The 26343-nt window shown below is 39.7% G+C and overlaps 1 protein-coding gene across 1 annotated transcript in view; it reads right to left on the bottom strand.

The window, feature by feature from the left end:
• LOC137106510 (proton myo-inositol cotransporter-like) overlaps positions 1-26343 on the bottom strand; it is a 51949-nt gene that overhangs the window by 6328 nt on the left and 19278 nt on the right. Inside the window, exons 4-6 of the mRNA XM_067489890.1 lie at positions 12451-12559; positions 747-910; positions 534-654 (exon numbers count right to left, since the gene is read on the bottom strand). Coding sequence (XP_067345991.1) covers positions 534-654; positions 747-910; positions 12451-12559 — 394 coding nt within the window. The remainder of the gene's footprint in view (positions 1-533; positions 655-746; positions 911-12450; positions 12560-26343) is intronic.

Below are 26343 nucleotides of genomic sequence, written 5' to 3'. Positions count from 1 at the left end.
TGGACCCGATTTAGTCTTATAGTTTGGATGATAATACAAGTCATAAAGATGTGAACAACTTTTACAGAGCATCTTTACCCATTGTTTTGCCCAGATAAATGAATCAGAGGAACAAAAGAATAAATTTTTTTTTAATTATATTATTCAGTCCTTTCTGATATAAAGTTGTGCGTTAAATATATAGACCCAATGTTATGAACTGACTTTCAGCTTGTCTCTGCCTAAACTCCATGAGATAATTATTTTCCGTCTCTCTTTTCGAAATCGTAGCAAATAAGTTTATCACAAAACTCTTTTAAATCTATTTAAAAACTCTTATTTGGATTGTAAATTCAGGATCTGTGGCATCTTTGTGCTGTAATTTCACAGTATTTTTGTCTCTTGTTTGTTAAAAGGGGGCATGTCAGCATTCTGTAGAGGAAAAAGTTGTTTTTTGGCAGTGTGTGTCTCAGCGAAAGCTAGGCAACAAACAGAACCATGTCTAAACAAATTTGTGTGTGTGTGTGTGTGTGTGTGTGTGTGTGTGTACTCACTGGTACATGGAACAGGTAGAGTTGACCATGGTGGGGTCTAGTGGGTGGAAGGTGACAGGAGGACTGTGCTGGGCAGACATCAGAAAACCAGTGGCCAATAAACTCAAACTCAAACATGTACCTGTGGAAAAAATGATACCAAAGAATCACTATAAGCATCTGTAGAACTCTGTCTTGGGTATTAAATGACCTCTTCCTTAACCTGCACTGTACCTAAAATACTGCCCAAGGTAAGTTTCCTGCGTCCAACTCTCTCCACCAGCCACACTCCCAACAGGGTAAACAGGAAGTTTGTGAGGGTGGTGAGTGCCGACAACCAGATTGCAAGCCTGTCGTCCCGTACTCCTGACATTTGCAGGATGGTGGCACTGTAGTACCTATTTACACAGAGAAGGAAGAAAGTTAAGCTGTTGTTTTGGGATTGACGACAGATTTAGAGCCCAACAGTAAGGAAATTAGAGGTTTCTGGTTTAACTTCTTATTTTAGCATTTTTGGGCAATGTTTGTTACTTAGAAACAGACATGTCAACAGGATAGGAGATGTCAATGAATGGCGGAAAGAAATTGCTGGCTCTCTTTATTTTAACAAGGGAATCTGGAGAAATGTCATTAATGGTCACGTTCAAATCCAACTTACTAGCAAAGATTTCCTGTTGACTGTTGTTATTCATCACCACATACGTAAAAGACCCAAGAGTCTATGTCGTCGTGATAGAGATTTGTAGGAATAATATATTTTAATAATTATAATAATAAATGATAATATTTTTGTAGGCCAACCTGGAAGTTAGCATCTCCCCACCGTTACCAGTTTATTGTCTGTACAATAAAGATCCAAAACTAGTAGCTGGTGAACTTTGCTTAGCTCTCAGAAACTCTCCCTATACAACGTACATGAAGTAGTTCACTCAGTAATGAGAATTTAAGTCTCATATTCCGTCATCATGGTACTGAGCTGGGCCTATAGGGTCCCACACGAGCCTCTCTATCCCCACATTTCATGTCAATCTCTTTACTGACTGTCTACTGAATGCAAAATAATCTTCAAAACATAACAATAATGAACAACAGTCTTGGTTGCCTCTCTACCTGAATACCAACCACTCTTCAGCAGACAGTTAGCAATTAGCTATAAATAGTCTCTCACCAGTCATATTCAATGGCTCTTCTTCTATTCACTCTCCCCCTCTTATACAGTATAATTATACTCGCAATTCTGGCACCATGTTGCTCAATGTGGGAAGCTTAGCTCCAATCATCATCAACAAGGATTTAAAGTGCTTGTGGTCAACAATACAGACACCTGCATCGGGTCCACTTTGCACGTCATTTATGATATCACGTAACGAAGATGTTTTGTTCTAAGAGTTGAAAAACGTGAATGAATTGGCGGATGATGGCCACAGAAACACATGCTGCTGGATTTCAGTGTGCCAATGATGTTCTTAATGGCAACATTCATATAAACATATAGTTGATAAAAAAAGAAATACCCAAAGAGAACACAAATACAAAGGAGGCAATACTCATTAAAAAATGAGTATTGTCTGTCTCTCTGTGTATCTACAGGCAACTCAGAATTAGCATTCTGCTTTTCATCTCTTCAAAAGCATTGTTATCGCTCTCTTGCTCTCTCCCTTGCTTTCCCAAAACAAAGACATTCAATAGAGGGATTTGCATAATAGCACTTTACTTCCCTGCCACGGTATTCAGTCAGTCAGAACGAGAGAAAGAAAAAGAAATGAGGTGGCATGAAATTCTCATTTAAACACCTGACCTACAGTAGTATCAGGTGTGTATGAGGTGATAAAAGTTACAGGAAACCTTATTACTCATCTGCAAATGGATGTTCTGCGTGGACACACAAAAAATGAGTTGGTTTCGGAGCAGCAGCGAGAGTACAAGCACTTTTTCTGTTTTCATCAGTAGTACGTGCTGTGCTGCATCTTACTGTTTAAAGCACGCACACAAACACTATGTTCTGACTTTAAAAGCGACTGTGAATAACAGCCTGCAGAAATAAACGTATCATTTTTCTGACCACTGTGCCAAGAAGTGTGTGAACTGTTAAAAGCAAAGGCTTCAAAAGCAGAGACTCGAGGGACGACTTGATCCCGTCTAACTTCTAATAACAGCGATTACACATCCACGGCACCCTAGTATGTGTTCTACGTGCAAGCAGTAAAAGAACTGCCTGCATCTTTCATGTATGCACATGCTATGGGCCATCGGCTTAGTTTATGAATGAGCTTTTTAAGTTTTAAGACAAAAATAGTGATTTTAATACAAGTGATCAAAGAAGTGCTGCAGCTAATTTATTAATCAATTGATTAAATAAGTCTTTTTAATGGGCACAGTGAACACCGTGGTACAGACAGTGTTTAGCACTTTGGTCTGTCTGGGGTGTTTTATAAATGCAGAAGCAAGTTTTTATACTTTATATTGTGACATAATGAGGCTTCTTGCTATGTGAAACTTCTTGTCTGTAGTTTTTTCTTTTTCCATGTGATATCTTTAGGCTTTTCAGCAGAACAGGTTTAAGCTGTCACTCCCTGCTGTCACTCAGTTTGTCTACTCACTACTTGTCGGAGAGTGACAGAGAATGCCCCGAGCAGGACTTGAGTAAAACAGACCTCTGAGATGCCTGAACAGATGTTTGATCCTAAAAGAACAACAGAGTTTCCTTTGAAAACAACCTTCATCGACAATGTGTCGTAGGAAATGGGCTTTCAATAAATTGGTACAATCCCAGCACAGTTCTGTTTGCTGAAGAATGGTTTTAATGACAGGGGGGTCAGTGGTGGGTCATGAATTACGTAGACCCCTGGGACCTGCAGTGAACAAAACTGGGGTGTTTCTGTCCCAATAATATTCCACGAGTTGGGAAATCTATGCTCTTTTAGTCAAAAGAGCACAGATTTTTGATTTTAAGTTTTCCACTTTGTGAAATAGTGCTGAAATGGGTACTGTGCTGCTAAATTACCTGGCCCAAAAAAGCATTTTCTCACAGAAAACTGTTCAAAATTAGTAGATATATTCCACAAATTAATTCTCTTATTATTAGAATTTGTTTATTTTGGTCCAATTCTATTTAGAAAGTCTGGAAAATCATCTCTGACATGTGCAGGGAGCTGAAGCATGAAAGCGGAGGAGGATGCTAGTGTTCATGATCTATGGGCCCAAAAAATGTGTGTTGTGAAGGCGTGAGGATAAACCAGGTAACATTTGTGGCTATAATCTGGAAGAATGATGAATGATTGTGTGATGATGACCATGATGCACTGAGCAGGTTTTATAGTAATTAATGGGGGCCATGTTTGATCTGGTATCCAGTTCTTATAACACATCCATGACTGAAATAGGGAAACTGCAGAGCCATTTACAGTGCATCAGTCCCAGTCTGCCATCTTTACACACAGGCACTAATTAATGTGCAAACGTCAGAACCAAAGAGCCCCAGTAAAATTCCACGATGAGTAGATACAAACAAAGGGCATCGATTGTGGGGAGTATTATTTCATGTACACAAAGAGTAGAAGTATAATCTCTGTGTTCCACAAACACAGACACACCCACTGTCTTTTACATAACAGGCCCTGTGGAATGCCGGCATGAAGCAAACAAGAGAAGGTGTGATCCGGACCTGACCCCGGTAGGAAAATTGAAGCATGGATTTACATTCCTGTCACGTTTCAATTTCAAACCTCTCACCGAACACATTAAACGAGAGGGACAAACAGATGCAGTGGGGACAGAGAGAGACATAGAAAGAAGAGAGGAACAAACAGAGACAGTGAGACTGCAATAACTGGGCGGTGAATGGGTGAGGGGAGCGACAGGTGGAAGAGAAGAAATGCACTCATACAAACACAGGTCTCCATTTCTCGTATTGTATTTCATGACCTTTTTTGGAGCATGAGTCGTGTTCATGAGTCATGAATTTTGAAAAATAATTTGTGCACTTGATTTTTTGACCAAGATTTTTAATGTGAATTTTTAACGAATTTAAACAGTAATTTAGCCAGCCATTCTGTTTTAGGCCTATATAAAGTAGGTCATAAGGATCCATATGCACAGTTTGCTCTGTGTCGGTTTTGTAGCAGTGGAGGCCGTTGGAGATTCTAGTGGATTGATTGGTCCATGTCCACTGCTGCTCCATTGGGAAACAAATGCTATTGGCTGTTTCACCATGTTGATTTGAGCATGATTGTTTGCTCTCGCTGTCGTCCGTGGAACTGGCAATTGACATCTTTGTGCGCTTCTTGGTTTGTCTGTTAAAGTGGGTTCGCTGTCCGGGCCATTCACGCTTCTACTTGTTGGTTGGTCCACTAGTTTAAATTTGACATCTGCGTGCCAGATGATTATTTGAAGCAAATTGGAGTTGAGGGATGTCAATGAAGAACATCTATGAAATTCTCAAACTTCAAATTCCAGCTCAAAACTTATTTGTTCAGACTTTCATATGTGAGTAGCTGGCCTGCACAGATGTCTATACAGATGACGATGATGTTGATGCTGGGACAGTTGTCCATGTCTAAATGCACTAAGGATAGTTGGCCTTAATTTTACGGTTTTTGTCATTTGACAGGTTTTTATGATTACAGTGTACAGGATCGTCCTGGGGACTGCAGACTGTTGTTAGTACACAAAATGTGATCTTAAAGGAGCAGACAGATTCAGCCCATTAACTGCAAATTATATATAAATGCGAACGACTGTAGAAAGTAAAGTTTCCCATTATCTGAAGCCAAGAGAAGATCAGTGGTGACTTTTACAGTGCTGTTTCTATCTTGAACTCTATCTGTCTCTCTCTCTCTCTCTGTGTCTCTCTCTCTCTCTCTTTATTTATATATATATATATATATATATATATATATATATATATATATATACACACACACACACACACACACACACACACACACACACACACACACACACACACACGGAAACTACAGGAAAGGTTTCCTGTCACCTATAACAGAGAATGAAGTAACAAAAACTGACTTACTTACAATTATTTAACTTAATGGTTCAAATGAATTAGTGAACAGCTTTTTGAGTAAGACAGTAAGTGACAAGGTGTGACTGGAGAAACAGAAGGAGGCTGGGAGAGACAGGAAGAGAACGAAGGCGAGAAAAAAGAATGAATGGTTGGACAAAACAGAAAGAGAGATGTGGGTGGTAAAGCAAGAAGAAATGGACAGACTGGAAAGGATGTAGGGTGCGAGAAACACAGTATGTGAGAGAGAATTGGAGATTCCCATGGGAACTGGCCTATTTTTCAAAAGAATGCATACAAACTCAGAGCTGCATCACTTTTATGATCTGGAACAAAAACTCCAAACAGGTAGACTGCAGATTGGATATTCACATCCGGAAGTATACACACACACACACACACACACACACACACACACACACACACACAGAAAGCATCACCTGTCACATCCGCAATTATTCAGTAACTGATGATGCAAATAAAATGTACATTTACAAGATAAATCACTCAAAACCTAACATGTTTAATTACATTTGAGTTAAATATGTGGACTGTGGCTGGTTGTAAAAGAAGAAGAGGAAGAGGAAATACATTCAATTCTGTATTAGTCATCATGGTGGAAATGTAAGAAAATGAGAAAGGTTAAAAAGTTTTTGTGGCTGCCTAACACCTGCCAACATATTTCTACTGTGTTCATAGTTAGCTTGTCACCTAACTTGCTAGCATATCACCAATTATCTCTGCTTAGTTACAGATTTTTCTAATTTCATTAGAATTCTTCTCATTACCATAACTTGCCCGCTCTGTGGTTTAATATCTCTAGTGTTTAGAATAATTACAGGGTCTAGACATACACTAGTGTTTTCCTCATTAATTGTTATTTTGCTCAAGCTGAATTTATCATAAGCAATATTAACCTTGATAAACGTGAATTAAACGTGCAAAGAGAAACGAACATAGGACTTCTTAGGGAGGGAGATGTCAAAACATGGTCTGTGCACACGCACAGTCCTAAGAAGAGATTTAATCAGGCAGCACAAGTCAATTAAGTAAAACTGAGTATCCGTCTGTTAGTCTTGGCTGTATTTTGTCTGTCTGCTTTATATACTACATTATGTAGTAGCTGATTTTGTAGAAACGTGTATTATAGTATATGTGCAAATCCCACTAAATCTACAGGAAGAAAGCATTCACCATAAAGTGCTTCTTGCTGCGATGGTTTCTGTGCATGTTTTTTATTTGATTAGAGGGAAAATTAGAATATTTCCCATTGAAAAGGTCTGGCTGTGACTCCACTGGAGACAGTGGAGGAGGTTGGCATGATAAGCTGCTTATGAACGCTTGAATACATGAAAACACACACAGGCCCACATAAAAAAAAAAAAACTCTGTGTTTTTTGGTGTTTGAATTTTGGCATTTATCTTTACACATGCACACACACACACACACACACACACACCACAGTGGACTCTGCCAGCTCCCTGTGGGCCTGCCAGCAGAGTGACCATGTAAAACCAGTGTTTCGTGACATTTCCAACATGACATTTGTCTTTGGTACCATCTGTGAGGGCCAACTGGTCTCTGACAAAAGCAAAAAGCATAACTGTCTACTGACAACAGACACTCAGCATCATATTATTCTGTACAGTATATCATGTCACAACACATTACATCACATCACATCGTACATTGTCACATATATATTTCATGCCAGATATATAATATCAGGCATCTTTGCGGTATTAAGTGTTTATTTCTTGGCCCTTTACTTATGACATCACAGATTTACACTGCAACTAAATATTGATGTAAAGGCTGAACCATAGATTTAATATAAACGAATAATGTACCAAACGATTCAGGCTTTACTTAAATATGATTCAGAATATGATCTTTTAGGCGACTGGCATAACGGGTGTTAGTGTAAATAATTAACTAACATACCCAGGTGGCAAGGGAGACACCCAAAGTATGCATATTTCCAAGATAAAGCATTAAGTAACAAAGATATTGTTATATAAGAATAACAGCTCCAGCTCCTAAAAAACTGCAAACACAAATTCCTTTTCATCATAATTCATTGTGTATATGGACACATTTCTGACCACATTTCTCCTGATCAGAATGTTCTGTTTTTTATTTTTCACACATGGACATCTTTTGGCTATGTAATACTGTAAACGTCTCGGGTTGTTGCATCTGATGAGCCATTGTTTCTATTTTAGTGTGCAGCCATTGGGATTGGTTTTCCTTGGCTACATAAACCCTCTCGTTCTTCTTGAAAAACTTGGACTTATAAAAGCACAAACGGCTTAACACAGTTGGTACAATTCAGGTGAAAATTCAAGGAATAACAACAAAAGAAAGAATAACAGAGCATGGTTTTTTTTTCCATTCACAGCTCCTACAGTCAATGTTTTCTGTCCCTTTTGTCTGTCGACCTTTATAAATCTATCTTCCCTCCTTCGTTTTGCTTTCAGCCCCCTTCACACCTTCCTCCACCTCATCACTATCACTGTCATTACTGTCTCCTTTTTTCTGTCCTGTCTGTTTTTCCTTACCTCTCATGCTCAATTAATCTCTCTCTACCCCCACCACTCTGTCAACACAGTCTGCTGACCTGCTCTGATAGGACACACATACACACAATAGTCCCCACCAGCCCACACTGACCTTTACACGCTAGATTATGTGGCTAATTTAATCAAAATGATCCATTGGCTAATGGGCAGGGCTGATCCCTAATTTGACCCACTGCTGTACCACATTGTTCTGCATTTAAGACTGAACGAAAAGAATCAAAATGTGCATAAATAAAAAGACACAGTTGAGAATGATTATGGAGCAATGTCATCCCGGAATCTGTTCATCTATGTAATCTATATCCATGTGTTCATCCTCTGGCAGACGGTCATGTGGGGAGGCATTCAGGGACAAAACTCATTGGGGCAGAAAGACAAGCAGACTGGACACACCAACTGACACTTCTTTGGTTCCTGAGAGATGTAATATTGACAAAAACATCAGTCATCACATGGGTTTCAATGTTTTTGAGTTTGTGTGTGCGAGCAGCCAGGTTATTCATCTAACAACCAGAGAGGTCAGAGAGAGTGTGTCTGACATATGAGTTCAGCTCAATCTGCCCTGAGAAACCGCGTGAGATGTGTGGTTATGGGTGCATGCACTAACGCACCTGTCGTGCAGCATATTCTGCAGCTTTCAGCACAAAAGATATGCCTGCAGACAGAAAAACATCTTTAATGTGCTGTCCACTGCAGTGCCTTAAACCAATCTGGCTGGTCTTGTTTTTAGCCATGCTAGCAGGTCGGATATGGATTTCTCTAGAAATGTGGCTTTTTGTTAAATAGATTGCCATCAACAAAGCTTTAAAAATTTGTTTTGTGAATACCTGCGAAGGTATACACTGCTTTAATCTGCAGCTAGTCTCCAATCTGTAGACTTGTGTTTACTGGCAATTAACAGGTGCATGCTAACCTGCTAACTTAACATAAGTATTACATCAGCATATTAGCGTTGTTATTAGCATTTAGCTCCAGCTAAACTTTAGTGGTCTAGTATTTTCTGTAACTGGGTGGCTGCAACAGAAACATTATTTGGGGTTTATGAGGGCTCCGCAAATTGAACACTGGCTATGAGTGTAGTGGGTTTTACAGAAATATCCCAATGGAATAAAGAGTTTGGTTAATTCTCATTTTAACATGTGTGTATGCAGAAATATAGTGTCAGTGACTGAACAAGCACTTATCATTTGTAAAGTGTTGTTACTGTTGCGTTTAAATGTAGAAAAATAATTTATACTGACTTTAAATTCCCATTTGGCAGAATACCGTAAGATAACAAAGCATCTCAGTGGGAGGCTGTGTGATGGGTGACTGCTGGACTCCTGACACACCTGTGAAAGTGGCCTGGCTCCATCACACCTCTGCTGTTTACAGCCTCTCTGTCCCAATTTTCTCTGTCTGACAATCTGCCAGCCTCTGTGTACCCCCTCTTTTTTCCTGTGCACCTGAGCTACTTCATTAAAAACAAGTCACCTCCCAACAGGGAAAGATGGAGAGTAAGGTGCTGCAGCAAATATTCAACTTCGATTGAAACAATTGCAGCAATTTTTCCACTAAAGTCAACAAAACTAAACATGAAATATCAGACTTCGCTTTTATTGGTTGAGTTGACTGTAAATTTTTACATCCGGGCTCACTAAATGAAGAGCTTTGAATGGGACAGCCTCCATATGAGCGTATTTGACATGGAGAAATTAATCTGTGAGCTCCATCAGTCTGTTCCTGCGTAATTCCCAGCTTGAAGAAAAGCAGAGTGACAGACAATATGTGCTTTGTCTAGTTCCTTTTTCTGCATTTTTAATATTTGCCAGTCTGAGAGCCTGTCTCACTGCCCTTTCCTTGTTTCTCTGTGCCAGCCTGGTGGTTTAATCAAGGAAAGCAGCTGGGGACAGGGAAAGTGGAGCTTGTCTCTAAGCCTGGCTGATTTACCGGTTCCCCAGACCTTTATATCTCACTGGCTCATAGGACCAGCCTGGGCAGCTCTACATAGGAGCAAAACGGCAGGTGGTAGACAGGCCTTAAAAGCATATCCAGGTACGAAGCAGTCTTTCCTCGCCCATCAACAAGGTAACCTCAGTGTCCAAATCACAATTTCTTTTTGCTCTCGTCACCAGAAGGAACGAAGGACAAAACCAGACGATACCTTCAGTCACATACTAAACCCCAGTTTCACAGTGTGTGCAACATTTACATGTGTATAAATTGAATGTGCCACTGGGAATCTGAGAAATCTTAGCCTGCTGTCACGGATCAATCCAAATATTTTTTAATTGTTAAACAACTTAAACTCTCAGAACTTCCTTATGCAGTGTAAAGTCAGAGCATCCCTGTCCTATTAGTGCCCTCAACAAATTGTCCCTGTCCTTGCAGTTTCACTTCTTGGCTGTTGCTTATTGCGTCTCTGTCCGCTGCTTCCAGCAGACAGTATTGATTATAGGCTTATCTAGAGGTCTCTGCTCAGTCTCTGCTGTCGGCAGTTTTGTCCACATCCCTCTCCTCTACATCATAACTATGCGTAACGATATTTTACTGACAACAATGTTGTCTTCATTTAATAAGGGTTTTAGGGCTATAGTCTAAATATAACTACAATAAAATTGGCTCTGTTCCATTGAGTGTCCAAGCAGCACGCTGGAAGTAGTTCACCTAAATGCAGTATAACCATTACAAATAATATGAATTAGACCTGCAGTTAAGGTTTATAACACAATGTCCTGTATTTATTTTCTTGTATTGTTTTTAGGAGTTTTATAACGGACTTCTGGGATTTATGCAGAGGCATATTTATTAGACACACCCCTGATTGGAGGTAGCAGCCTAACACACCTGCTAGTGACAAATAAGGACTGTTCTAAAATATATAACAGAAATTCATATAGATTTTAGTGTACAAAAATCTTTACCTGTTTTTATTTATGGACTGGACACGGTAAACACCCGTGTACAGTGAGTGTTCCATGTCTTTACCAGCAGTGTCTTACAGGGCTCTGTTACACTTACATGAGCTCCTAATAACTTTTCCAAACAAGAAACAGAGCAAACCTGACAGCAATCAACACAAACTGAGTCACTGTTGACAAAAATTGATTGTCACCAGGATGAGATCTTTAATGCGATTTCTGAAGGATGTAATTATCACCACAGTGGGCATTTTTTACGAATGAAAGGGCAATCAGATTTGAAACTGTAGACCCGAGACACATTTTAATGTTCGGTGTAAACCTAACAAAATCTACACAACATCTTGATCGAAGACACATTAACGCTCGGTGTAAATCGGTCATGGCTGACACGTCAGCTGAAAGGCTAACCTTTTCAGAAGGCTGGCAACGACAGGAGATGAGGGTAGATATACAGACAGCCACACACATGTCTGTGTGAGCACACGTGTCACACACATCACGCAGGTGCACATGCGCACAGGTCAATAGTGTCAGGTTTTCCAAATAAAATGACACAGACGAACCCAGGCCAGGACACATTTATCCTATTGCTCTCACCTCTGATGGTTGCTAAGAAACAGCAGATAGTCCCAGATTGTTTACGGTGCCTGTAATATAGTTCATCTAAGAGGGGAGCAGAGACAGAGACAGATGACACAATCTCCTCAGATGGAAAGATAAAAAGAATAAAATAGGAAAGGTGGTCTGTCCGTTCACAGGGAAGTGGGCAGTAACATGATGAGGCTAGTGCTGTATGGTGTGTTATGAAAGATGAAAGTAATGTTTTATGATTTTCTACAGTGCTTCCGAAGTAAAGACATGTCTCAGCCTCTCTCGTGTTGAAAGGGGAAGACAGGAGAGCCACAGACTCCGTGTCATGTATCATCGTTTTGATTAACCCTGTGGGTGAAACGGATAAAGGCCACACAGCATCTACAAACCTCACTTCCAGAAAAGTTGGGACACTGTGTAAACTGCACAAACATAAAGAGAATGAAAGTCATTTCAAACCTATTTTTGATTTGAACCCATTTTTGGATTAATTGTTTTTTTGAAAAATATATGGTTGTTTGGAATTTAATGCCAGTAACACATCTCCAAAAAGTTGGGGCAGGGGAAACAAAAGAGTGGTAAAGTTGTGTAATTACAAAAGAAAATAAAAACACCTGGTGGAACTTCTCACAACAATGTGGGTGATTGACAATAATTCAGTATTATGACTGTGAATAAGAAGAGCATCCAACAGAATCCCACAGAAGCTGAGGTTGGGGTGAGGTTCATCACATCACAGTCAGAAAATCTAAAGGTATCTCTTCACACACCATTCATCTGCGATGAGACCCTGAGGTAAAAGGAGGCATGTTTAATCACACGCCTCCTAATCACTCACATGACCGTGTTGATTCCTGAAAGCTGTTGGAACATCTGAAGTCCACATCCCACCAGGAGGGCTCGCCGAGTGGGGGGGTAGGTCAGCATCCGCCAGATCACCGGGCTGTCTGGAGACACAAGCAAAGGCACAGCAAACAGTTTCATTCAAAGGAAGACGATAAGCCACCAACACCAACATCTAGAAGTACGTAGCTGATATAAAGTAAGGTCGATACAAAGGCAACATTTCTCACTAGTTAGGTTTTATAAATCATCCTTTCCCACTATAAAAAGCTAAAAAATTACTCTAACACTGACTTTTTGTAGGATTTACTGTGCTTCTGTCAGAAATGATAAGCTAGACACGAGGGTTGAAAGCTTGGCTACAGTAGATCACACAAAAAAAAACAATCATCACATTTTATTGGCTGATTTACTGTAATTTTGTCCTAAAAAACATTTATTATTTAAATGTCACACAATGAGAAGAGATATGTTGTACTGTGTTTAGCTAAGAGCTCATGTCCATCTCATAATACACAACAGACAATGTTAAATACTTCACACACACACATATACAATGTATCCTCCCAAACCATATCTAAGCAGTGGACCCAATATTCATATGTCCCTACAAAAATAAATCATGGCTGACATGTCTGTCCAGGCTCTTCTTCTTCTTTTCCTTTCAGCTGTTCCCTTTCAGGGGTCGCCAACACATCCGTCAAGACACAATGCAGAATTGATGGACATTTTAGAGACGCGTTTGGACAGAGCCAGGATAGCTATCTGCCTTAGCTTAGCATTTACTGGACTGAGCAAAAAATTAATTGAGCACATTTTCCAAAATATCAAACTGCTCCTTTAACATGAGGGGAACAGCACACAGGCTGTATGACTGTAAAACGTATGTGTTATATTTCCAAAGCACACAAAAGGAATTTGTTCATTATATTACTTATGTTAGTTAATATATAATTTTTTTTGGCCATCGAATGTATATTTGCCCATCAGGTTTGCATAAATATACTGTCTGTATGTCCATATTTCAGCACAGTAACTCCATATTTTTCCTTCTTAAGATGATACATTTCTCAGTTTGGGTATTACAAACTATTTGACCCCTGCTTTGGCCAAGTGGAATCCCACTTGGCTCAGCAACAGAGACAGACTGTGATCTCCAACACACACAGACAAAGCCGTTCCTTTGGGAGGAGAATACTTAATAGGATGAGAGAGCGGCTGGACAGGCATGGAGCTGTCGGATAAAGAGGGGGAGAGTCCGAGTGCCAAGAGATCAGGCCTGAACGCACGCACATACACACAGGTAACACATATAACCGTCTGGATACAGAAGTGCAAACGCAAGCGCATACAAACAATGAATTCACGAGTCTGCACATACTGTATCAGATCACACACGGGCTGATTATTTGGGAGCAGCTGTGTGTGGGAGGACCCCTGGACCACTGAACATCTCCTTTAACTGTTTGACAAGCTGAACAGACTCCTTGAAAGAGGCTCCTTCTGACACACAAACACACTTAAGTCTTCTCTATGATGCTGCCTGTCTGACATCCTAGAGGGACGTCGCCATCTTTCGTTCTTTTCGAATCTGAAATTCTGGCTTTTTATGTGTATGTGTACATGTATATGTTGCTTGTCTATATTTACATGTATGGACTGCTGTGAGATGATTCTTTCCATATGTTTTTGATATAGTTGACTCTAAATCACCCAGAGGTGTGAATGTGAACGTAGCTTGTCTGTCTCTATGTCTCGCTGTCTACGGTGTACGGATTGTCTCCACCATCCCCACGACCTTAACAGAGTAAGCAATGTAGATACTGGTTTGATTGATGAAAACATTTTTGGAAACATATTGACTAAAATTCATGAGATTATTTGGCATCATCTTAATGTGACACAACATATTTTTCATTTGTAGTTTTATTTCTGCTTTTAGAGTCAAGGTTTCATATGAAGTAGTGAGTTTAGAGCCTGAGTTACTTTCATGATGCTAACCGGGTGCAACATGTGCTGTGTTGATCCCCAGAGACCAGAGCAGAGGACTCTTATCTGATTAGCTCAGAGGAAAATCAGGATTCATGGGCTGAAGTCAACTATGAAGGGAGTTGAGGCCTGACGGCCTCGTGAAGAAGAACAAAATATACTCCAAACACACTACTGGATACAACGGATCATGCAAGCAGAATTTCTCTTTTTCCCACACAGAATCACATAAGTTCGAACACCGCTTCATTTCCTCGGCTGAATGCCAATCAACTGTAATTTAATCAGAAGAGACACTGAAAAAGACGGATGGGAATGAAAACCAAGACACATTACGTCTCAGTACACTTCAGTTACTGTAAGTCAGTTTTCTGCCTTGAACATTTTTATATGTACTGTATTTTTCTTTTTGTCCCTTCGGCAAATATATTATATTCTACATTTATTTGAATATAATTTGTTTTGTACGGTAACACCACTGCAGCAGTTTAAATTACACAACATGAAGGTTACAGCTATTGAATAATACAAGGCAGACGGTGCATGTGCACACATACACACACATACACACACACACACAAGCAGTTCACTACAAAGACTTGTTCCTTATGTCAGTCTTCACATACAAGCTCTGTGATCTTTCCTCTGCTGCTGTCACTACCTGCTCTTTGATTTCCAATCTAAATGACATTCAGTCCAGCAAATACTCACATGCTCCAGATCATTATAGTAATTGTTTGTACAGCAAACAGGTGAGGCCTATGATGTACTTATAAAAAGCATCAGGTCAGTCTCACTCTTCTTTTCTGCTCTTCCTCTTTGATATTCAGCGAAGGAATCTCCAATTACCTCCTCCTCTTAGGCTACCTGGTTTCATCCAACTTCTGAGCGTAACACTGTCAGTTAAAGCACCAATTTAACACAGTTAGTCCTGACAGATGATTCTTCTTATTCACAGTCAAAAGAAATGTCTGTTGGCTTAATGTAGCAGACAGCAGGGAGTGACAGGAGGCAGGCATCCATCCGCAGGACTCATGATTACTGATACCAGTACAGATTTGTAAACCGGTAAAATGTATTTTTGTTCATGGGTCAATACATGGTCAATAGTATCAGACTGGGAAAGCTGGTTTGCACAATGGCCAATCAAAGACACTAAGACGCCCGATGGTGGTCGATGAAAGCACAGGAGGATTTAAGTCCTTCTACAGTATAAAGAGGACTGAAACCACTTTTAAGGTGCACAAGAGTAGCACTTTCTATCCATCCAATCACTGTGCACTCAGGAAGTACAGTTGAAGCGAGCCCCAATCAAGGGCCGAAGCCTGAGCATGCAATCTGCAGACCTCCTACCTCAACTTCCATCTGCTCTCTAATTATGTCTTCCGCATATTATTCCTTTCAGTTCTCCTTTCTCCTCTGCTTCCTCATCAGAGTAGGAGCATGACACCTTGCAGTCTACACAGTCAATCTCCGAACAGAAGGTCAGGAATAATTGAGAATAGAAATCAAGTCTCTCACTGCAACAGTTGTCAGAACCCTTAAATTAAAGCTTAAACGTGCTCACATCTTGCGTGATTCATCTCAAAATCAATGTGGTGTTTTACAAAGGCAAATGCAAAAAACATATACGTACATTTCAATATTTATGAACCTGACCAAAACTACATCGACGCTGCAAGTGCTGCAAGTGCTGCAAGTGCACTTTGGCATCAGTGTTGCATCCTCCAGGACCATCAGCTTATGACACCACAGAAACAAATTAATATACACACAAAAAATACGTCTGCAGGTTTAGGGAAACAACTTCAGGGCAACGTTACTTTAAGAAACAACAATGGTTATGGTTAGGCACAAAAACTGGGGTTAAGGTCAAGTTAGAAGAAAAATTCCATTAAAGCAAAATGCTACATACAGTGACAACAGCAAACACATACTTCCGTATTATTATATACATAAACGTGCCCCACTTTGTAATACAACCATCAATAAAGCACACAATGTCTTACACTAGAGTCAAACCCCAGTCTCCCGGGAAAAGTCATGTTTCTTATTGTACCATCGACCCCCCCCTGTCCACCTCCCTATGAGACTCTTTCTCTTCTTATTTTACATCATTGATTTAGGCATAATGTACTGAAGTGGCAGGTTTTCTAATCGACTACACTAAAAGCTCCAATCCTCTATCACCAATGCGTATGAATACCTTAAATGTCAGCATTTCATGCAGAAGAGATACGCTTTTTCACACCTCGAGAATAAGAACAGGCTGCAAACTGCCAGGAGACAGTTAGCTTAGACAAAACAATATAAACCAGAAACAATTGCTCACAAATGTCTCTAAAGGTTTTCATTATGGTAAAATAACCCAGATACAGCAATTAATATGGAAAATACCTGGAGCAAATATTAATGTTTCTTCTGGGTCCTCAGCCTGAGTCTGGCCTAAATTAGCATTTGACAATTAATCTAGCTGTCAGTGGACACTGGAGCAAGTATGGGACCAGCTGTGGAAATAACATCAGACAGACATCTGTCTCATCTTGTCATTGTTCTCCCTCTAAATTTGGAAATATTTAGTATTTTTCTGGCCTTGATGACAAGTGTGTCCAACAGGCTCTTGGAAAATGGTCACATCTGCACCAGCTTTACTTGTTCCAAATAGCACGTAGTTTTAAATAGTTTTTACTGCATTTCTTTTTTGCCCATGGGATCTTTACATTTAGTCTAACCTGGCTGTCTTTGGACTACAGTTCTCTGTAAAGATGTAAATATGCATTATGCCACACGACCCCTTGAATTGGGGTAACTGTAAAACCACTTGAAAGTTGGAACAATGCAGGAACGTTTAGGAAGCCTTCACCAGCTTATAATACCCACTGAACAATCTTAACCACCTTGGAGCCAAGGTACTGTATGAAGTAGAAAATCCAATTCGTCAAAGAGGATCCTGTCAAGAAAGGCAATTCTTGTGTGAGCCAGAAATAGCATGGGGCTTGTGACATGTGATACTTGTTTTGGTTATATTTTGCTGCCTTAAAAGCTTCAAAATCTTAAAATATATTTTATGGAAGGAAATTCTTTCTTGGGTCAGTACATCTTGTAACTGTCTGAAGTAAAACTGACACAAAGCCACAGCAACCTGTTGATTATGAACATTTAGTATTTGAGCTAAAACTCCATGTGAAGGAATTTCTCACAAATCATTGCAGTATGGAAACAAATTAAGTTCCTTGGTAGTGTAAGTTGCAGAGTATGTAAACTATGTGCTCAACACACAGCACACCTTAAACCACATGCCAGTCACTTTGTATCTGCATGTGTGAAACAGCTAATCCGATCTTGTCAGTAGCCAAGACTCATGTCTGCAGATGCAGGGGAGCAGCTGTGTTTATCTAAGGGCACTGAGGGGCCAGTGGTTGCCAGGAGCTGTGCACCAGACAGATGGATAGATGGATGGATGGAGTCACAAACTGTCACCAATAGACTTATGCAAACCCAAAACAAATCAATCAAGCAGAACCAGAATGAACTCAGCACAATGTCTATTGTGTTCAATAGATTCTTCTTCCCTGTCAAAAGCTGGCAGCAGCATTACACACAACACAACTTGATCTTTTCTAGATGCACAACTGACTCTGAAGCCAAACAGAACTCAGATGATGAGGTGAACAGATGCTCCTGTTGTGGGGGACCTGCTGATCAATTGGCCTCTTTGATTTTAGAAATGAGTGAGGTATTTGTTTTAATACTGTAAGGACGCAAGGCACAGTGAAATAGCAAAGAGAAAGAACTGTGAACCAAGAGCAGCTGCTGTCAGACCTGAATCTCACAGTGCCTTTGAAAGCTTCAGAGTCTAGGGGTGAACGTCAACAAAACCACCAACTCTGCAGTTTGAAACTAATCAGATCAAAGGAATCGATCATTAGAGCACAGGTGGTTGCCTTTCAGGTTTTCATGTCAGTCTGTGATGCTGTTTCTGTCTGTATCCACGGCCTGGTGGCAAAAGAAGGAGCATTAGAAAACAGGAAACAGAAGGGTTTCTTGTATTATAATGTAACTTTTCTGACCGTGGTTTAAAAAGTGTTGAAAAGTCACCAGATGGTTATATAACCCAAAATCAGATAATAACAACCGTGACGCCTGAAGTTGGAGGGAGGTGCAAATGCATTTTTAAACTCCAACTCAGGTTTCTGTTATTCCGTGGTTAGACAGCTTTCCCTGCAGACCTGCTATCTGACATGAAAAGATGAAAAGTAATAGAGCAAAAAGCTCAAGGATATAACTGTTTTTCATTTCCTGTACGGGAGTAATTCTGTGCCTCAAGATGACAGTTCAGTGGTTGAACTCCGCCCATCCACTGTTTGTTCTCTATGAACAAATCCTATGCAAGAATCAGCTGCTGCTACGGTCAAGTTGACCATAACTGCATTGTTAGTCAGGAAGGACACAGGTACAGATATAATGAGTGTGAGAGAGAGAAACAGAGAGAGGGAGGGAGGGGGAGATCGCCTAAGGGGAGTAAACAAACACACACCCACACACACATACTGAAAACTGTACACACACAATTTACATTCCATATTCTATTTTTCTGCAACACAGACGGACATTTGTGCTGGACATGCACATTGTCATATGCACTTTGTAATGGCCAAATAACCTGTGGGAGAAATACTACTGGGAAATAGTGCAGTCGAACTAAATACCACGTATACACACAACACATATAAACACTGTATTCCTTTTGTTTTTCACACATCCTGTCTTATCTGGCACCTGGGGGTTTTCTACTACAGTCTGAGCCAATGTATTTGCACTGGCACAAATTCATTATCACATTTTTAAACAGGAAAATAATGCAGATGCTTCTCCTCTAAAAAAAGAGTGTGAGAGTGAACACGTGTGGTTTTAGAGCCACTGAGGGCTTCTGACAGGCATAGAGGGGAAATCATGATAGATCTGCCACTGCACAACCCTTGCTCAATTATTAATAAGCTGCTTAAAACCTACGGGGGAAAGAACCTCGGAGAGAGCTCGGAGAAACAACCTCTTTTTTCCACTATTTGTCACTGTTTTTTTTCCTCATGACTTGTTCAGTAGCACTCATGAAATCTCATCAGAGTTAGTTTGAAGACCGGTAACACATGTTGCAAGAGGCAGCAATTTCTTTTGCTAAATTTTGGTTTTTCTACTTAATCCGACAGTCAAAGAAGCCCTCTGGTGTGTCTATGTTTTATTTAATTGTCAGTAAGCTACATTTTCAACTGTCTTAAGACCTCAAACTATCCCCTTTTTAAATGTTGGAGCCTTTTAGTGCGCGGATTTTAGGACCTGCTTGACTTTTATGTGCCCACATTGCAAAGGCTACTTAAGCATCTTTAAAATCTGCTGTCTTGTTTGTCATTCAACATGCATTACAGAGACCTACATGGTCCGTTTGACTGCCACTACACCTATGGATTTGTAGCACTTGCACTTTACATTTGATTATAATGGTGAGGTGGAGTAAAAAAGTAAATGAATGCTTTTCTTACTCTAACCTTTTATCTCTGGCATTCATGTGAATTTTGTACTTGTTTTACTTCCTGATTGTCTTACACAGTGCTTTACATGTCCTAAGTTACATGCTACGGCACTGAACATCTATGTAAACAGAACTGAATCCAGACTGAAATGGGTATAAATATGATGATAGGTGGAAGAGCTTTACAGTCAGTTCTACAAAGGAAGACATGATTGCTCAGTCACATTCCACTTATGTCAAGAGTCAATCACTAAGCAGATGGCACATATTTTGAATGCAGACAGTGGATCCAATCTGCTCACCAATCTGTGTGGAAGACAAGTAATGGAAAAGATGAGTCACAAAAGCAACGTGATTGGCGACATCTGGGTTTCAAAGAGACACGCTGGTTAAAGAGTCTGTTAAGCAGCAGGAGAGCAAAGTGTGTGCTGTATTTTAAAAGGTGAATAGTCGACCTTCATGTCCGCTGGGTGGCGTGACCTGTGATTCTGAATCTGATCTCGTTCTCCTGCAGAGTCAGAGTCTATTTGAAACAGTCAGACATGTTTTTCAAATAGGAGAGGAAAAGACAAGGAAGAAACTGTAAGTTCCTCTGCATCAGTGTATAAATAATAGGAAGAAACTAAAAGACAGGAAAGAAATTAGGTGGCAGGAAAGAAAAGTGAAGGAGAGTAAAGTAGTGTAAAGGAAAGAGAAGGTGAAAATTAGAGAAGGGAGAAGAAATGAAAAGAGAAAAAAATAAGAAAGTGAATTGATAGGAGAAAAGCAAAAAAAGGAGAAATAAAGGAATGCAAAGAATGGAAAGTAGGAGCATAAAAGAAAAGCAAGAAAAGAAGGGGACTAGGAAAAGTGAGGAAAGGAAAGGAAAGCAAAGAGAAGCACACAAGAAAAAAGCAAATGACAGGAGGGCAGGGCAAATGGGAAGAAAGTAAAAGAAACCAGTAAAAAAAGGAAAAGGACTGTAGAGGAGAAGTAAATGACAGATAACCAATAAAAAGGCAGAGGAAGGAAAAGCATGGGAGAGGGCCAGAAAAAGGAAAATGGAGGAAACCAGCTGCTTTCAGACAGGTTGGGAGTTAATGTAAGGTAAACCACAAGGGGAAAAAAGATCTGTTGTCATTGGAAACAGCAGTCAAGTGGGAAACATCCATATTTAACCTGCTGGCGTTTTAATTGCCATGGCATCCTAATATATATGTTTAGTTGAAATAACTCTGGTGCAAAAAACTAAACACATTTGCGAACCTGTGACTTAAAAATAGTGGATCTTTATATTTTACACAGTCCAAAACGGAGGAGGCCTTTCCCAATTCAAGGCAGAAACAGGGACAAAGCTGCTGTTACAAATTTAGCAGCTTCTCTGATTTATTGTGTTCACCGGGAGGCTGGATGAATTTAGTGGAAAAGATCTTCTCACATCTGATCAGGCCACAATCTTTTTAAAAGCAGTCTCTGTCTGCATGAGTCACTCACAGTCTTAGCAGCCTTGGAATAAATGGAGTGAGTTCGGTGTAAAGCCTGTATACTGAACAGCTGCACGGAGGATAGATAGGGACAGCTGTGCTCAAAGCAGAGCCTCTAAAAGACGATTAAGGGAACAAATCAATGTCTGGATGACTCGTTCAAACAAGGTAAAAATTCTGAACAATGTGTGGACAAGACAAAGTGACAATTAACATTCAAGAAGAAACCCCACATTTCAGGGGAAAGATACCAGCTGGAACAGCAAGATAGAATGTGTGAATGAAATGCTGCAACTTCTTATCAGTCACCTAAATGCAGGTTCAGTGATCTGACAGAGCCACAGGCATTTATATGTGGAAGAAGGAAACAAATGTATGTTGACGAGATTTAGGAGATTTCTGGCGGCAGAAACCAGCAAACTGTGGAACTACAACTATTTATTCTCCTGTGAGATATAATCAGAAGAAACACATTAACTGATTTGTTGGGTATTTAATCCAAGTCCAAGTTTTTTTTATGAAACCCCACTGCAGCACATCCATCATTGCAATTGTCTGTTCTAGTGTCCTCCTATGTGTCCTCCCAAAGTTAAAAGGAGAAACAGCTTAGCTTATGTAACATCCTCCTTACATGATTATTGATTATTGATGCCACCACTTGAAACAGGACTAAATGAGAAAATCATTTAGAAGAAACCCAGATAAACAGGTTTGCTATAAACGCACCCTCATGGGTGGTTCAAGCATTCGCAGCTGTGTTCACAAACCAGAGACATGCGCATGAACACACATTAACACATGCTCACCCTCATCAATCCATCCATTCCCAGGTTTGCATTTTGGCCAGTAATAAAATCCCTGGAGCCATTTTGAAGTCTGCTTGTAATCAATCGAAATGAGTTTTTGAGATCCATGACTTCCCAGTTGCACACCTGCCCTAATGTAAATGACAAGAGTCTTCCTTAGGGGCACACACACACACACACACACACATGAATAAGAGCATTGGAGAGGCTTGGGGAAAACAGAAAACATTGGCTTTGTTACCCTGATCTAAATGTCCAATTCTCCATTCCACATTAAAGCCTATTTGGATAATAATTTTGCCAAAATATATTTTACTGAGCTAATAACCCGACATCTATGGATGGAACATTTGAGTCATAACCATTACTGTGCTTGTTTATTTCACTCAGAGCTCACTGTGCCCAAAACGTACAAATTCAAGAAGTGCATTTTAATTGAATAAGGCATCTCTGAATGAGTCACAGTTCCACTGCTGTCATTGCATGTGGAAGCTGGGACACTGGATCTTACAATGACATGACATCTTCAGAGGAATACTGCTGCATGTTGAAGTAGCCTTCATTTCAATTACATTGTGCTCTGCCATTCAAATAATTGCAAAGCTCCAGTGGCGCCATTAAAAAGCTCCTCCATTTGGGTCGAGGCTGACAAATTGCAGTGCACTTAAAAAACCCTCTTCAGATTTTTTGATGAAGAAAACCCCAATTCCCTCTTTGCCTTTTTCTCTACATGAAATATGAACATGACATGTTGTATTTCTGTATGTAATAACAACATTTTTGTCTGAAGCTATTATTTTGAAAGGTAAAAATAACAGATCTGAGGCCAAACATACCTGTAGCCCCAGAAAGGCATGAAAAGATTAGACGCGAGTGACAGATTTTCACATAACCAAAATGTGAAAGTGAAGCTGCAATTGAAATCTAAAGCATCACATGGGGGGCCTGCTGGACTGAAGGGGTTTAAATGTTGTAAGATGATCCTACATGGACTTCGTTTGAAGGATGCTGGGGCCCCCAGGCCACCTGGCAGAAGCCTATGAAAACCAACTTATGTACAGCTAGAAAGTAGATGGATGAGTTACAGAACCCAGAACTTTCTCCTTAGGTTGCTGATTTAGATTTCAGTGTTCATGAATAATTCCATGAAGGTCCTAAATACATTTGCAGCAGCCATCATTTGGCTTCAATTTGTAATGTCAAACTATTTGTTTAAACCATCTTCTACTTGTCGCAGGGCAATAAACTGTATATGTTTATGTTTGGACAAATTCATTGTACATTCATTGTATACAATGTGTACAATCCTTATCCTCAATAAAACACAGCAATTACCAATAACATTCATGCTCTACCATATCGTTGGTCGATATCGTTGCTGCAGGATTTCTCTAACTTTTCTCTGAACTTTTTAGATGATCTATTCTTTCTGCTGAGAAAACACCAACCCCTAGCTGCTAAGTGTGTATTGATTATTTAACAAAAAGTAATGAACACTCTTAGCACCTATAAGTGCCTGCTAATACTACTGTGAAGATTGTTAGAATTCTGCAAATGAGGAGGAGGGATTTTTTTTTAAATAAAATATTGGATACTTGGATCTAGAGTTGAATTTATTCCCACTTTTGTTTGTAGATCTACAAGAGCAAAGTAGATAGAAACTAATTACTGAACTTATAAGGGCAGATAGTTGCCTAATCTCTTCTCTGCTTTCATCAGGAGCAGCTCGACTTGCTTTGCATCTTCTGCTAATGCAGCCTCTGTGATAATTTCCCAGTTGGGACTTTGGTTTCATGTCCACGCACTTCACATTGCAACCCCTGCCATCACCTCGGTGTTGTTCAAACCGATGGCAACAAGGGTAGAAACGTGCTGTTTCTTCTTATCTTATATCAAAATATTTGCTGATTTTACCCGTGGGAACACATCTGACACCAAGCCCATTTAGGTTTGGAACAGGAAGTGGGAAAGGAAAGAAGTGGGAAAGTACTAGAGCAGAAAGCATATTTATTGAAAAGTAGATTAGGAGAGAAAACAATGCCTCTGGCATGTTTCATTTAAATTAAGTCTAATGAGAGAGCAAAGCTATGAGCCCAGTTTACATCAGCAAACAGTGATACTTGGCTTTCAGATGAATGCCACGAATTTGATGCCAGAAGAATCTCTAAGTTATCTTTTATCTGAAGAAGTTATGTTTAATAACTTATTTTACCAGTGCATAAATGTGTTGTATTGTATCTGTCATTCTTTAAACTATACAGAAGAGGTTGTCTAAAAAGTTTTTCCTCAGTATGAAGCCCTGGCGTCATTATGATTTTCTCGTAGGTTTAAACAGGCCCAGAGGAACATAAAATGTTTTATAAAATATGATGAATTATTAATGATCAGTGGGAGAATTAGGGCCACAACGGAGAGAGATGCTAAAACTCCCTCCGACATCAATTACGTGTGTGTGTGTGTGTGTGTGTGTTTAGCATGTTATTTTTTTCATAGGTGGTCATATAAAAAGTGGCAATTATAATAGTATAAAATGAATATTTTACATACATGCGGCAGGAACATAAATTGACAATGCTTTTGTTGATAGCCGATACAGCGAGCCAATCAATTATGTGGAAACAGATGGTTAAAACATTCACAAGTCAAACAGAAAAGATGGTTAAAGTTGAGATTGTTTTGGACCTCAAGTAAACACAGAGATAAACAATTGTGATATGAATAAATAAATATAAAATTAGCTCTGTATAGCTCCAATTTAATACCCAAACAGATGCTGCGATAATGTAGAAAGTCTGTCCTTTAAAATTTGGGAACTTCCAAATGAAGTCATATTCATCTTTAAACATTACAAGCATTCATCCTGATAACAGGCTGTGTCTGTTTGCCTTCCACAACATCTCATGTAATGCAGTTATCACACTGTGCTATATTCATTTCAAAAGTGGCTGACAACAATTTCCTTTCATCTCGCCCCCTCAAATCAAACCTCAGTCTAAATTCAGGAACCAAAGAACAACCCCCCCCACAAAAAAAAACTTTAAATCTGTCCTTACATAACCACCTTTTCCCAAGGCTTACAATATGGAGGGTATGCAGTACTTTTTACACCAAACATATATTCAAAAATACACATAGAACCACTGGGCTGCACAGCAGAGAAGTGGATAGTCCTAATAGAGGCTTCGGGTGATTCGGGTGCCATCTTTTAATCTATACAGTGTGTTTACCTGTGCCTGCTACAGGGGTCAGAGTGGGTTACCTGCATATCTTTGTTTGGCTAAAAAGTTGTTCAAGTAACTGAGATTTCATGGAGATGGAAAGAGATAAACACCTGGGGAAATTAGCAATACCAATATATATCACTTTATATCACTATAAATGAGTGAAGATTTGCTAATACAAATACAGTCATACCCATAAACCATAAACGTCTGACCTACTGTGATGCACCTCTGAGAATCATGACAGAAATTCAGCGCAACAATCGCTCATTCATAATTTCATGTAACACATTACAGCTACATATAAGTCTACACAATCACCAATGTTGTCACTCAAAAAATGTTATACAGTACTCATTACTTGTTACTTGGTTTAAAATGAATATTACTTGTCAAAAGTAACTTGTTATGTTACTTTTTTTAAAGGGTTAAGGGCTAAAAGACAAACAGATCATCATTAGTGAAAACTCACATTTCAACCATCGCACATGCAGCTTCACGCTTCATTAGTTCTTTGTTGCTTGTTGTAGCTGCTGTCGAGAATCCAGTGTAGTTGTTTAGCCATTAAAGACAGTAAATTAACTGTCTTTGCTGAGCTGTGTCTCCATGAGCTTTACATTGCTGTGCTGCCTTAGTGTTTAACGAGGTTTGAGGTCACGTCACAGAGATAAGAGTCACAAATTTTTTCATCCTCTCCACATCATTTTCCACCGTTTCCCAGGTGCCTACACATTGTACGATAATGTTCTTATCACATTCTTATAATAGCTTTTGTATCATGATCTGGCCCTCACAGTCACTTCCTGCCCTGGACTTTTATTTTGTCCCTCTTTTTCTCCACTTCCTGTCCCCAGTTAATTTCTCCAGCTTACCAGTCGTCAA

The sequence above is a fragment of the Channa argus genome, chromosome 21 (assembly GCF_033026475.1).
Source record: "Channa argus isolate prfri chromosome 21, Channa argus male v1.0, whole genome shotgun sequence".
Classification (NCBI taxonomy): domain Eukaryota; kingdom Metazoa; phylum Chordata; class Actinopteri; order Anabantiformes; family Channidae; genus Channa; species Channa argus.
Note: the sequence above shows the minus strand (reverse complement) of the source record. Positions and strands in the feature narration are given on the sequence as shown.